We start from the raw sequence: 12,352 nt of genomic DNA on the forward strand, positions 1-12,352 counted from the left end.
TCTGTATATCTAATTGTACGATTGACGAGGAGTAGAGGATCTCGAAATAAACGGTTAGAGAAATTTTATTTTGAAAATGAAATTGAAGAAAGGACTAACGGTATTTCATTGTTTTACTTTATTTTCACTGTTAAATACAACACAAATATTGTTACTGTTATTATCATTACTATTTCTACACCGTGGATACCACGTATAATGAACACCATTTGTACGATATAATATAATAACTAGTGACTACTGTTGGTATCACAGCTTTTATTCAGGTAGACATTCTTAATGTCAGTCTTAGTAAATTTAACTAATACAGGTATATCTCTTGTTAAGTAATTGTTATGAGAGAAAATAGCTATTTTCGCATCAAGGGCGTAAAGTTTTACACCCTAGTGCGATCCGCCGCACGAGGGTGTAAAGTGTTATGCCCGCGATGCGAACAGTATTTTTCGTCCTACGTAGGCGTAAAACAAGATTTTACGATCCGGGCGCGGACGTAAAATTCCGTTTTACGGCCTACCGAGACGAAAAATGTATTTCGGTTTCATTACGCAAGTTGTCTCGCCTCTGGTCGATCGATCGATCGATCGATACATGCGTACATATATTATAATATGTATAATATGTAGTATAATATATATTATAATATAGGTATGTAGTATACAATGCACGTATGTACGTATATACGTACAGATACGGGAAATAATCGATGATTGCATTTTCGAATTAAAAATATACGCAGATTTCACTCTAAACACAGAAACAATAGTGTTTCAAGTATCGTGAAACACGTGATAAATGTGAACTGCTTTACGGCCGACCATATCCCAATCAGCTAGTTCAACGCGTCTAGCAAGAAATGGCAGCGAAATAAATTCTTTATGCCTTCAACGAGTTATCGCCGATCCGTCGATCGATCGTCGTATCGAAAGATGCAAAGATTTGAGTAAGAAAAAAAAAAAGAAACAAATGTCATCACCGTTGCTTTCATACTTGTTTTTGTCCGAAGGAAAAAAAAAAAAAATTACACTTTGGTCGAAACCGAAATACGCACGAATTACTGATTGGGTAATATCAACACAATAGGAATGAAGAATTCAAATCATGTTTTGTCAATTTATACTTGTCGCAAGATTCTCTGACGTAACTCTTCGTCACCTTAATAAATTCCAATTGATCAAATCAATTTCCCTCTCCTGAGATCTAGACTCGAATCTCGCTTCACGAGTAACAGTCGATTATCACATGGTCAAGTCAAGTCCTCGGCTTGATTTAATTAGCGTACAATATACGAATATAATACGACACCTACTTGTCCAAGGTGAATCTAACTTAGCTATACGATAACATAATCTAGTTCTGTCTATACGTGTTAATAATTCAGTTTCTATATCAAGCCTCGACGCAATAAAAAAGAAAACAAGAAGAAAGAAAAATTAGGATGACACCGTAACGTCACCGTTTTAAGTAGTATCATTTCCTCTGTCGCGTTTGAAAAAAAGGGATCGACTCAAAATTTGAGGTAAAAAACAAAAAACTTAATCTTCGTCGTCAAAAACTAAACAATAATCTCGGTGAAGTGGCTGGTCGACTCGGATGCCGTTCCTTGGTCTACTCCTCGTCACAATCCGACAATTTGTCCAGCGCGTCGTAGGACTTGCATTGAACGATATATCTGAAACGAGATAAGGAGGCATAAAAGAAAAAAAATAAATAAACGCATGAGAACGAACCGTCAACCAGACTTAATTATAGATACAGTAAAATTAAAAAGCAGAAGCAGAAGCAGATGAAAGCGTGCGAGTGTCAGAGAACGTTAGAAGCGATTAGAACGATAGGAAAGCGTGCTGACTGACCAACAAGTAATGGCTTCGTTATCGCAACAAGTGAGCAGAGTGCGTCGTGAATTGTTTAAGAACCGTTTATTGTGAGTCGGATCCCTGCGTCCGACGTGGAGTATCAAGTCGCCCGGTTTTGCGGCCTTGAATGCTTGGAGGGCCTTGGCGTGGGTGAGTCCGTTCATGGGTAGTCCGTTGATGGCGAGAATCTCGTCCCCTGCTCTGAGAGTGCCCTCCTCGGCAGCCTGTCCGCCCTGCATCACGTCCTTGACGAATATTCCCATAGATCCCTTCGAGCTGTCCGACCCGCCGACGATCGAGAATCCCAATTTCTTGGTGGCACCCTTCCTCAGTGTGACGGTGAGCAGGTTTACCGAAAGACTGGTTGCCCGTCGGCCGAAATTGGCGCCGGGCATGTTCTGGTTCCGCTTCTTAACCACCTGGAACTTCTTCATTCCGGTAAGTGTCTTGGCGGGTATGGGAGACGCCGGCTTCTCAAGGGGCTCCAGCTGGTCCATCGTGTTCACGGAAACGGTCTTCCCGTCCTTGGTCAAGGCCCCGACCACCTCGCATTGGGCCTGGTCGGCCCCCGAGTTGGGCCGCTTCAGTTTCCAGACGTCGGACTCGCTGCGCGCCCGGGACATGACGACGTCCCCCCAAGTGTCGCCTAGTTCGCCGAAGGCAAAGGTGGGCTCCCTGGCTATCTGGAGTTCGACGGTACCCGAGCAGCTTCGAACCGCGGTCCGCGCTTCAACCGCCGACATTCCGCGTAGCCGGCGACCGCACACCCTGACGATTTCGTCACCGACTCTGATCTGCCCACCCTTGGCTGCCTCCCCGTCGGCGTCGACCTTCGAGACGACGTAAAACGGCCGCGCGGCCTCGCGCCTCTCGATGGCGACCCCGAGACCACCGGGCTTCTCGACGAGCAGCTTCATGGTCTTCAACTCTCGGCGTACCAACCCCTTCGTGGGATTCGCATTCGATCTCGTCACCTCCGACGCGCATTCCTGCTCCTGACGCTTAGCCGCATTCTCCTCTGACTCGAAGGCCGACCTCGATCGCTTCGGGCTGTAGTAGCAGGGTGCGTTAGCCGCGTCATCGACTGGCAGTCGGCCCTTCGTTGCGGGGGGGCTGTCTTTGCAGGGGGACGCGGCGTTGTCCAGCAGATGAAGAAGACTGGTATTGGAGTTGCAGCGGTTTCTCGGGACCAGTTTAGCCCCGGGTCTAATCGGCGTTACGGAATTGCACAGGACACTTTGGGGCCGCAGGTGGTTCGGAAAAGGCACCGGGGGCTCCGATTTTCGAGGAGTCAAGGGAGCCTCGAAACTCGACGAAACTGTACTTCCGATCCCGGAACTCTTCGAGGACATTTTGCTCATTGCGAATGTCCGGTCGGCGAGTTCGTCCCGTGGTTCTGACCTCGAAGGTGACATTGGCATGAAGGTGTCCTCGTCGCAGCTGTCCGTCTCGTCACCGTCGTCGTCGTCGTCCAGATCCCCGTACATGAGTATCGTAGTTTGCGTCGTGGCGGAATGGTTGAGAGGATCGTCTCGAGGGCAAGCTGAATTCTGGGAACACGGAGCTTCCGCTATTCTTCCAGGATTGTTGTTGTTGATGTTGTTGTTGTTCTTTTTAGGAGTACTCGCCATCGATAAATCTATACCGTGATAGTCGTCCGAGGTTATGGAGAAGCTTCGCACCCGATTCGTCCTCTCGGATCCCGCGTTCGAACCCGAGGACGCCAATGGCATAACTAATTTTCCACTATCCGGAGAATCTGCTCCTGTTCTCGTACTGTCGGAATCGTAACCGCTCTCGTCGCAGCCCACTCTCAATCCGCTCATCAGTTCCTCCAATCCGTTCAGCGGTGTCATCGACGAGACTGCCGACGATGCCGATGACGAAGAAGACGCGGACGATCTGACAGCTTCACCACTGTTGGGAAATAATACGAAACAGTTAGTCGTCTTTGCTGAAATCCACTCTGCATTGGGCATTTACAATTTTATACAATGGACATCGTTTCTGACATGCAATTAATCCGAAAATCATGGATACTGGTGAAAATCGAATTAAGGTATTATTGGACAAACCAAAAGTGAGAATATTGAACACTTCGCGATAGAATAAAAATCTGAGTTTGTGAAGATAATTAGTTATGAATGGCAATAATGCCAAAAAGTTGTTGATAATATGTTTGAACAAACATTTGTGTTACAAATCTCTTGTGACAATTTTTTCTTCTCGTATAAAATGAATTCATCGATTTTTCTGGATATCTATGATTTTTTTGGAAACTTCGGCGATTTTGAATAACCAGTCTTCGAGAATTGAAAAAATGGAAAATTATTGGAAACGGAATTATGGAAAATCGCCACTAATTCCAAAAAAATTCATCGTTATTCAGAAAAATCAATGAATTTATTTTATATGAGATAAAAAAATGTCACTAGTGATTTGTTGCAGAAATTTCTGCTTAAACAGTTTATTAACATCTTTTTAGCATTATTATTACTCGAAATGAATTATCTTATCAACTTGGTCGTGATTAACTTTTTTCGGATTCTTATCTCACTGTAAAGTGTTCGATATTCTCAGAGAGACTCATTTTTGATCGGTAATATCCGTCCAATAATACCTTAAACCTTCGACCGCAGTTGAGAGGAGAACATGTAACGGACATTTTTCTGGTTCTCTGCAGCTAAAGGGAAGGGTCTGAGCCCCTCAAGGTTTCATTTCGCTCCGACAGACCTTTCTCGCGAAGCCGATTGCCGACTGAAGAGATTCCTCTTAACGAACGAGAATTGATGGCTCTGATTCTCCGCGGTCGCAGAGTGACTCGATGACTCGACGATCATGGAAGAGGGTCTGGAGTTCGAAGCGCAGCGTTTGGCAGCCTCGAGGGTGAACCTTGCGAGATCTTCGCCCTCTTTGGTCTTGAGGATGTCCTGATTGGTGAGTATGAAGTCGAGGACGCGCTGCTGCTCCTGAAGGTTCTGTATGCTCCTGCTCAGCTGGTTTTTCTTGCCGCGTAGGGTTTCCTGGTTCTTGTAATCCGCCCCGATGCCATTGACGCCACCCTCCTCAAGCGACTCGGCATTCCTCAGGGTCATCATCGAGCCGCTTCCCTCGCTCAAGGCCTTGGCCATCCTGTACCGATCGGCCAAAAAATTCGGTTCTTCCTCGCTGATCGTCGCGCTGCGCGCTATGACGTCGAGAGCGATTGAACTCGTGCTGCGTTCTCCGGTGCGAAAGAGATTCCTCAAGGATTCCACACGAGAGATTCTCTTCGGCTTGAGAAATTCCACCGTCGATGGTGAGTTCTGAATAGAGAGAAAAAACAAAACGAGGAATGACAGAGGATTAGAATGGCTTGTTCAGAGTAGGTATATACAACGAATTCCTGCAGGGGAAGCTTTAAAAGTGTGATAAATTGACCCGGTTTCGAAGCGCTGTACGGGAATAGGTGAACGGCTTCTCGGAATTTGATTAGGGAAGCTCGGTGCTCTGGAATTTGGTAGATATCTTTCATGTTCTTGATTTTTACCGTCAGCACGACGAATCTCAAAGCATAATTGAATAACGCCAAAGAGTGTTTCTCGAAAAGTAAAACATACTTGAAGATTAGAAAATTATGCTCATCAGTCATGCTTTTCGTCAATGAATAAGAATAATAATCTTTTTTCAATTCATCTACCTTTCGCTTGTCGTCGGAAACGGGCTCGGAATTATCCGCCTGTCTGTTGGGACTCCAATGTCGACGTCTTCTCCCGGAGACAGCGAGAAGCTCCGAGCTATCGGACCTCTTAAGCTGGTCCCATCGCCTTCCCACTTTCCGCCCCCACGTGGATATGCCTGCGGCAAAATGGGATGATCGTTAAAACGAACGATCGTTTTCCGAAAGGGGCAAAGGCTGAATTTACGAACCTTTCCTGGCCGAGTTGGAGGACTGGAGGTTGGCGGTCGTCTGGTTCCCACCGTCTTGGACAATCTCGGTGTCGGACTTTCGCCTCCCGGAATTTTCCGGCTCGACTTCCGGCTCCGTTTCCGCCTCGAGTTCTTCCCGATCTTCGCTGACAGCCGGTACCGCATCCTGGGGAATCGGCGTCGCCGACACAAGCTGCGGACTCGTGTCCGAGCAGCGTCTCTTGAACAGCCGCATCCTGGCTCCTCACCACTTTCCAGCTGAAATAAAGTGTGCAACAATTTAGCGATTATCTCCCGGAGTGGTGCTCGGTTACGCAAAGAGCGGGATCACGGGGCTGCGATTAACGGTGCATCGTTCATCCGATCGGTAATAGCCGATCAGCCACGAGGCTGGGCTCGAATCCAAAGCAATCACTTTCTACACAGGCATTCCACCGGTTTAGCAACGCTTCCTACAACCCAGTACCTCTCTCTCTCTCTCTCTCTCTCTCTCTCTCTCTCTCTCTCTCTCTCTCTCTCTCTCTCTCTCTCTCTCTCTCTCTATCTCTATCTCTGTAACTCCTTGTTATCCCGGTGTGGAAACACGACTGCAGCAAGTCGACGGTGGGCAGCCGGGTTCACGCGAGTCCCGGTGCAGTATCCGTAGGCGCTAAATTTACGGAGTTCAATAGGAAGGAGTGGTTCTCGGTTCTCGCTTACCCCGTGCAGACGACGCCTCCGCACCCAGCGTCAAACGCACCGGCGGCAACAGCCTGGAAATCACCGTCGAAGGTGCGGAAAAAACGTAGAGACAATCTTTCCTCGCCCCGATGAGCGGAGTGGCCGACCTCCTCCGGTGTAACCACCGAGCGGTTTCATCCGGCGTCTCGCTCGCTTCTCGACGACCGGTTTTCAGGTTCGTTTAGTCTCTAGAATGGGAGCCGCTGGGCTCGCGGTGTCCAGGAATAAACTAGCTGCGCCGCAAGACTATTATCCGAGATAGAGGACCTCGAGCTTCGCGTCTCCCGCTTATTTCGCCTCGCAGGAAGTTGGAATATCCGGTCGCGTTTATTCTGGTATACAGAGAGATTGCGTCGAAGTCCTCCATTGGCGCTACGTGACACAGTCGTCCAGTCATTCAGTCATTCGGTCATTCAGTCATTCAATCAGCTTCGCGGCTCGGACCCAACGAAATTGGTTCACCTGCCGTTCTTCTCGTTCACTCCCTCGCTCCTCGTTTCCTTCCCCCGGTTCTCTGTGGCAATCCTCCGTAACGGTCCACTGCTGGCGTGTAACACCGCGAGGCAAGGCCCAGAGACTCGAATCCTCGTCTATAATCTACCTGCCCTGCTCTTCGCGTCGGGCCACCTACCGTGCCTCTCCGGAGCAAGGTTGAATTAAATACAGTTATACTTCCAAGCGTGTTGTTTTTAACAAATTCTAACTCTGAACAACGCCGCTCGATCAGGACCTCGGCTCCAGAGCCTCAGGTTTGCGCTTTTGCGCAAGGTGCGTGCAGGTGTGGCCGCAATACGGTTGTTGTACGAGAAAAAATAAATAAATTAAAACAAAAAACGCCTACGTTTGTCGGGGTCTTTTTCTTTTCAAACTCCTTTTGTTCATCGACTCAACGTTTGTCATGTTCTCTTCACCAGATTCCCAACTCCTGCGGACAGCGATCAGCAAGTTCGCCGGCACCTCCCAGTGCCAGAGGAGTGTTTGTATCAGTGTTAAAAATGATTTTGAATTAAGTAAAAATTTACTGCACAAAATAGTTGTCAATTGTCGAAATCAGGTCGCAAATTTACAAATTCGGTTCAGCGACTTAAATTACGGTGTATTTGTCTTAAATTAACAATGAAAATTTTTGATTGTACTGAAGTTTATAGCAAAGATTACGAAAAAAAAAAAATAACTTGAATTTACTAAATTGTGTAGTAAATTTGTTGTGTTTGTAAATTGAATGAACGGTAAAAGTATGGTGAATTCACTGTTACGTATTCGAATAAAACTTGCAATAAAGTGTAGGAAATTTCATTCGGAAATTTTTTTAACAGTGTGATATTTTTTCTACACTGTGAACCCGAGTATCTCTCTCTCTCTCTCTCTCTCTCTCTTTCTCTCTCTCTGCCCCTTTGGCTGAGTAGTAATAAGAATTAAAGCTCTCCGGGACACGTATATCTAGTCATCGGTCAATATTGTACGTATATCTCGAAACGCAATTCGACGACCGGAATTTAATGAATCGGTTATACGAATCGCGGGGAAGTTGTTGTGCAATCGGTTTAATCGTCCCCCTCGATCTTCGTTCAAGGTGTTTATTTCCATGATTCAAAGGCACGTGGGTATCAAACACGAGGTTAACAAAAGCACCGTATCCTGAGTGAATCACGATATAAATCACGAGCAAATTTGCGGTCAGAGAGTCTAATCGCGCCGCGTGCTTATCTTTGGCAAACAGCTCGAGGACTCGCAATGATGCGGTGAATTAATAACGTATCTGCGTTACGTATGTATGTGTGATGTTGTTGTTTTTCTTTCTCTTATTTTCGCGCAATCGCTTCGCTCCTTATCTCGGTCTCGACGTTTGTCACTATCAAGCTGTCGTTGGTTTCCTTCTCTCTTCGTTTACTCACCGCGACGCTGTGCGAAAATACAACGCTGACACCAGGCATGCGATGACCTATTCCTCGGGATACGTACATCGCGCAGCCTTAGAGCCGGCCATGCACCGCAAGTGCATTAAGCATCGCGCATGGGAGACGAGAGGATAGTTTTACTTTCTAAGATGAAAATAAAGGAAAACGAGAAACTGGCGCTGCTACCGCGCTCGGTAAGCGGTGACCGAAATAACGCGGCACAAATTTCGTTTCGGATACGCTACATGTATGCAGTAGGATACGCGATCTCGAGGCGGTCGGTATTCGGATCGAGTTTACGGTCCGGCATTCCGATACATCTGGTATTGTTGTTGCCCTGAATTTAACGATCCACCCGCAGCTTATCTGCGTCTGCTACCGAGCTTCGGCTGGATGGAGAAAAAATAAATAAAGATGATAAAAGAGAGAAAAAAAAAAGAAGGAGAGAGAAAGAGGAAGAAAAATGGAAAACTACTTTCCACCCGATTCGTGCGCGCTGCACATGTGTTACACACGCAGCTGCTGGAGGAGGTTGTGTGGCTGCGTCAGGATACGCTCCGAATAGCCCAACTCGCGTACTCGATGCTCGTCCAACTGGCCATATTATACTACACGCATGCCTGGGTGCACGTGAAATAAAAAAGACCCTCTTGAAACTCGCGCAAGGTGCTCCGCTAGGGTCGTTCATTCTTTAACTTTTTTCTTTCTTTAAGGTGCCACTCGAAAAATTTGTTACAATTACGGAAAAAAAATCTTCCTAAAGCCTGGAGGTGTAAGGAAAATATTTAGCGGACGATAACAATTATTGTTATATTTTTTATTTATTTTTAAGTCTACACTTTACGGACTTGTATGTATGTTAGTTTATTTTTTTCGTATAGTGGTCCGATTAATCATTGTTCATAAAAATCAGTACCGGAAACGAAACAGGGACATCAGGGTGATGCGATACTTTTATTTCAGTAACAAAAACTGTTATTCAAATTTCATCGAGAGGATTAATCTTTCGGGTAAAAGACGATGACAGCCAACTGCCGAATTGTTGGGCGCAGTTTCATGTTGAAAATAAACAATATTACAATAATCAGTAGCGATTACTAATTGCTAAATATTTTCCTAGCTCCTCCAGATTTTAGGACAGTTTATTTTTCAGTATTTATCACAAATTTTTCGAGTGGAACCTTAAAAAAAAACAACACATAGTTATAAAATGAACCACGCAAGCTGCTCCTTGCCGCCAACGCACCGTGAGAAAATCCATCCGAAGCCGTAGAAACCCGAAGCCATGCGGCCTGCGCCGAGTACCTTGCTCCTTTATACTGCCAAATCTGCTTCTTTCGGGCATCCCGAGGGTCAGGTGCGGCTCCGAGGGCAACAAAACGGACAGAGGCGAAGGGAATCCCGAATTAATCCCAACGACCGATCGGTGAACGACCTTTATCCGGTCTCGCTGCAGGTATAAAGTCGCTCGGACGATTATAAATCCCTTCGAAACGGTATTCGGGCCCTTTTCTGTCGTAATAGGTACTCGACACGTGTAATCGTCCGTGCTTGCCAGAGGATCCTTACGGAATCGCGAGCCGTTGTAAAAGGTCCTCGTTAATTCCATGGTCCTCGAGAATTGTACTTTGATTACGGCAGGGACATTAGCTGGGGATTAGCCGATCAGTTTTTGTACGAAAAATCATGAAAAATGGTTCGGTTCAACGGTCGGTGCGAGGCGTGTAGGTGTGCCTAAGGGATAATCGAAAACGCGTAACTGCGGAACGAACGATTCCGCGTGAACGCGACTCGGCGAGGCCGGAGGATTAATCGAAGGACGGGCGAAACCGAAGCAGTATCACAATACTCGGCGAGTCGCGCAAGCTGCCACGCGGCGTATAAACAACATGCATAGATGACTGATCGTGAGGGAATTACGACTTTCCGAGAATCGAGTGTACCAAGGTGTAATACACCTTCGATGTGCGAGGTACACCGCGAATCACGTGACTCTCACACTCACGGTAAACATTATCAACCTTATTTCCACGCTGTTACGAAGCGGTCGGAGAAATTGGCCGCCGGTTAAAGCTCCGAATGGTCGAAACTCTGAACCGTCGAGATTTCGAATGGTCAAAATTCCGAGACTTTAACAACCTTCGCAGTTTCGATAAACGCTTCGTAACGTACACGGGAGAGTTGATGACATTTGGAGTTTTGATCATTCCGAATTTTGACCGTTCGGATAATGGTCTGACTACGTAAAACGTCCGGAATCCTGCAGGACCTCGAAGGATACAGCGGATCGCAACGCCACCCACCGACCATTACCTTCGCGGGGTCGTTGCCTGGTTATGTCATTTATTTTCACCGATCCCTTCCTACAGTTTTGCTTTTGAAACCATGATTTTCGCTCCTTTCGTGTGATTTTTTTTTTCGTGTTTTTTCGAACCGAGAACCGAGCTTTTTCATCTCAGCTTAATTATTCGTATAGTTTAATTTCCCTGAAGGTGTATATCGTGCCGATTTTGATAACTACATGATCAGAACTCGGGACCGTTAACACAAAGGATCGCCATTGCTCGAACGGTTCGCGAAAGGTGAACAGGTTTCTTTGGTTAATCAAATTTTTCATTAGCCCGGGTCGACTCGCAGCGAGCGAAAGTAGGCTACCACCACATCGGAGATCACGCACCGCGATGAGTTCGACTAAGTTGTACAGTCAGGGAAATCGTTGACTCCGGATTTATACCGGCGGCGTAAAAACGTCGCGACAAAGAGTGCGTGAGCATCTGAATTGCTCCTGGCGCATGATGACTATAATGATTCGGCGATTCCGTTCGGTATACTCACATTCTGCACGCCGCACGGCTTCTCGACCAGTTTCTAACGGTGTCGCGAAGCAAAAGCGAGCCGAGAATAGACCGATCACCGCGATCGCTGTCATGGCAGACCAGCGGCAGTCTCTGCGTGTTATTAAAGATGCACGCAGCCGCGGGGAGAGAAAAATTTAAGAAACGAACAAGAGAGAACGGAAACGGAACAGTCGAAGAGTGCAAAATGCGAAAAAGCAACTCACGTTTTTGGTTAAAACATTCAAGCACCTCCTCCGCAGCCTCCTCGATGCGGCAATCGGGATTATAATTATCTCCTCACCGAGCGCGATCGCGTTCTCCAATTTTCCAATCGCACCTTCAGCCAAAATTATAGGTAAGTATTATATATTGTACCGAGATACCGTGACGACACAGAGAAAAACCGAGAAACTACACCTCGTGAAAAAAGAAAACAACTTGAAAATCCAAACTTATCGCAGCCTGCATCAGGCGGCAACCCGGCGAAGAGCCTCGTTCGCAATATCGTACCGAATGAACCTCGCGTCGCCGCAGCTCTTCGAGGACTGAGCCGGTGCGGGGCACCGAGGTTCACTCGCCCGGAGGGCGTTCCCCGTTCCCCGTTTCCCGTTTCGCAGTCACCTCACCGGCGGCGCCCTTGTTCGTCATTCTCGAGGGTGGAAGTTTGATGTCGTTTCGAAATTCCACCCCGAATGTGCCCGAGTCGAAATTTACCACCCAGAAATCTTACGTTGATCCTCTAAGAATGATAAAAATTGAAGAAGAAACCCGACGTCGAACCTCCAACTCCTAAAAATTAAAGTGCCAAAACCTAGTTTGACGCTCTCGGTAGACGATTGAACCTATTTTCTACAATTTGATTTCATACGTCGTAATCGTATCTTTTGTATTTCTACCGTAATCGATCGTTGAAGCGTCGAAGGAAGGTTCCAAACGAGCAGGTTTGATCCAACCTTCGAAGGACTGAAGGAGGTTCCAAACATACCCTACTTTGAGCCTAATCTCGGCAAATCGGTAAATTTCGGAAATTTTTATCGTCAAATCAGGGTCCGATATCGCCTTGAAATCGAACCTATTTTATTGTCCTTCAGCCCTACCTAGTAGCTCTTTTAAAGTAGGTGCTTTAAATTTCGTC

At 46.6% G+C, this 12,352-nt stretch overlaps 1 protein-coding gene across 4 annotated transcripts; it reads right to left on the reverse strand.

Moving 5' to 3' along the window:
- Window positions 1-116: 116 nt before the first annotated feature.
- LOC124223453 (uncharacterized) lies at window positions 117-11,741 on the reverse strand. Of its 4 annotated transcripts, XM_069137819.1 has the most exons (7): window positions 11,635-11,741; window positions 11,442-11,554; window positions 5,763-6,020; window positions 5,533-5,690; window positions 4,587-5,158; window positions 1,914-3,770; window positions 117-1,669 (listed from the first exon to the last, which is right to left on the reverse strand). In XM_069137819.1, the coding sequence occupies exons 3-7, from the start codon at window positions 5,995-5,997 to the stop codon at window positions 1,606-1,608; spliced, it is 2,886 nt and encodes a 961-aa protein (XP_068993920.1). In that variant the 5' UTR covers window positions 5,998-6,020; window positions 11,442-11,554; window positions 11,635-11,741; the 3' UTR covers window positions 117-1,605. The 4 variants fall into 4 exon arrangements, with proteins under 4 accessions (XP_068993920.1, XP_046491388.1, XP_068993921.1 ...); XM_046635432.2 differs by having other exon boundaries at window positions 1,851-3,770; window positions 11,442-11,741; XM_069137820.1 differs by lacking the exons at window positions 11,442-11,554; window positions 11,635-11,741 and adding an exon at window positions 11,216-11,364.
- Window positions 11,742-12,352: the final 611 nt, after the last annotated feature.

The sequence above is a fragment of the Neodiprion pinetum genome, chromosome 7, assembly GCF_021155775.2.
Source record: "Neodiprion pinetum isolate iyNeoPine1 chromosome 7, iyNeoPine1.2, whole genome shotgun sequence".
NCBI lineage: Eukaryota > Metazoa > Arthropoda > Insecta > Hymenoptera > Diprionidae > Neodiprion > Neodiprion pinetum.

Excerpts from the sequence above, each read along its gene's own strand:
- LOC124223453 (XM_069137819.1), bottom strand. The coding sequence starts at position 5,997 with ATGCGGCTGTTCAAGAGACGCTGCTCGGACACGAGTCCGCAGCTTGTG. Across the intron at positions 5,691-5,762 it reads CTCCAACTCGGCCAGGAAAG|GCATATCCACGTGGGGGCGG; the intron begins GTTCGTAAATTC and ends ATTTTGCCGCAG. Across the intron at positions 5,159-5,532 it reads TTTCCGACGACAAGCGAAAG|AACTCACCATCGACGGTGGA; the intron begins GTAGATGAATTG and ends CTCTCTATTCAG.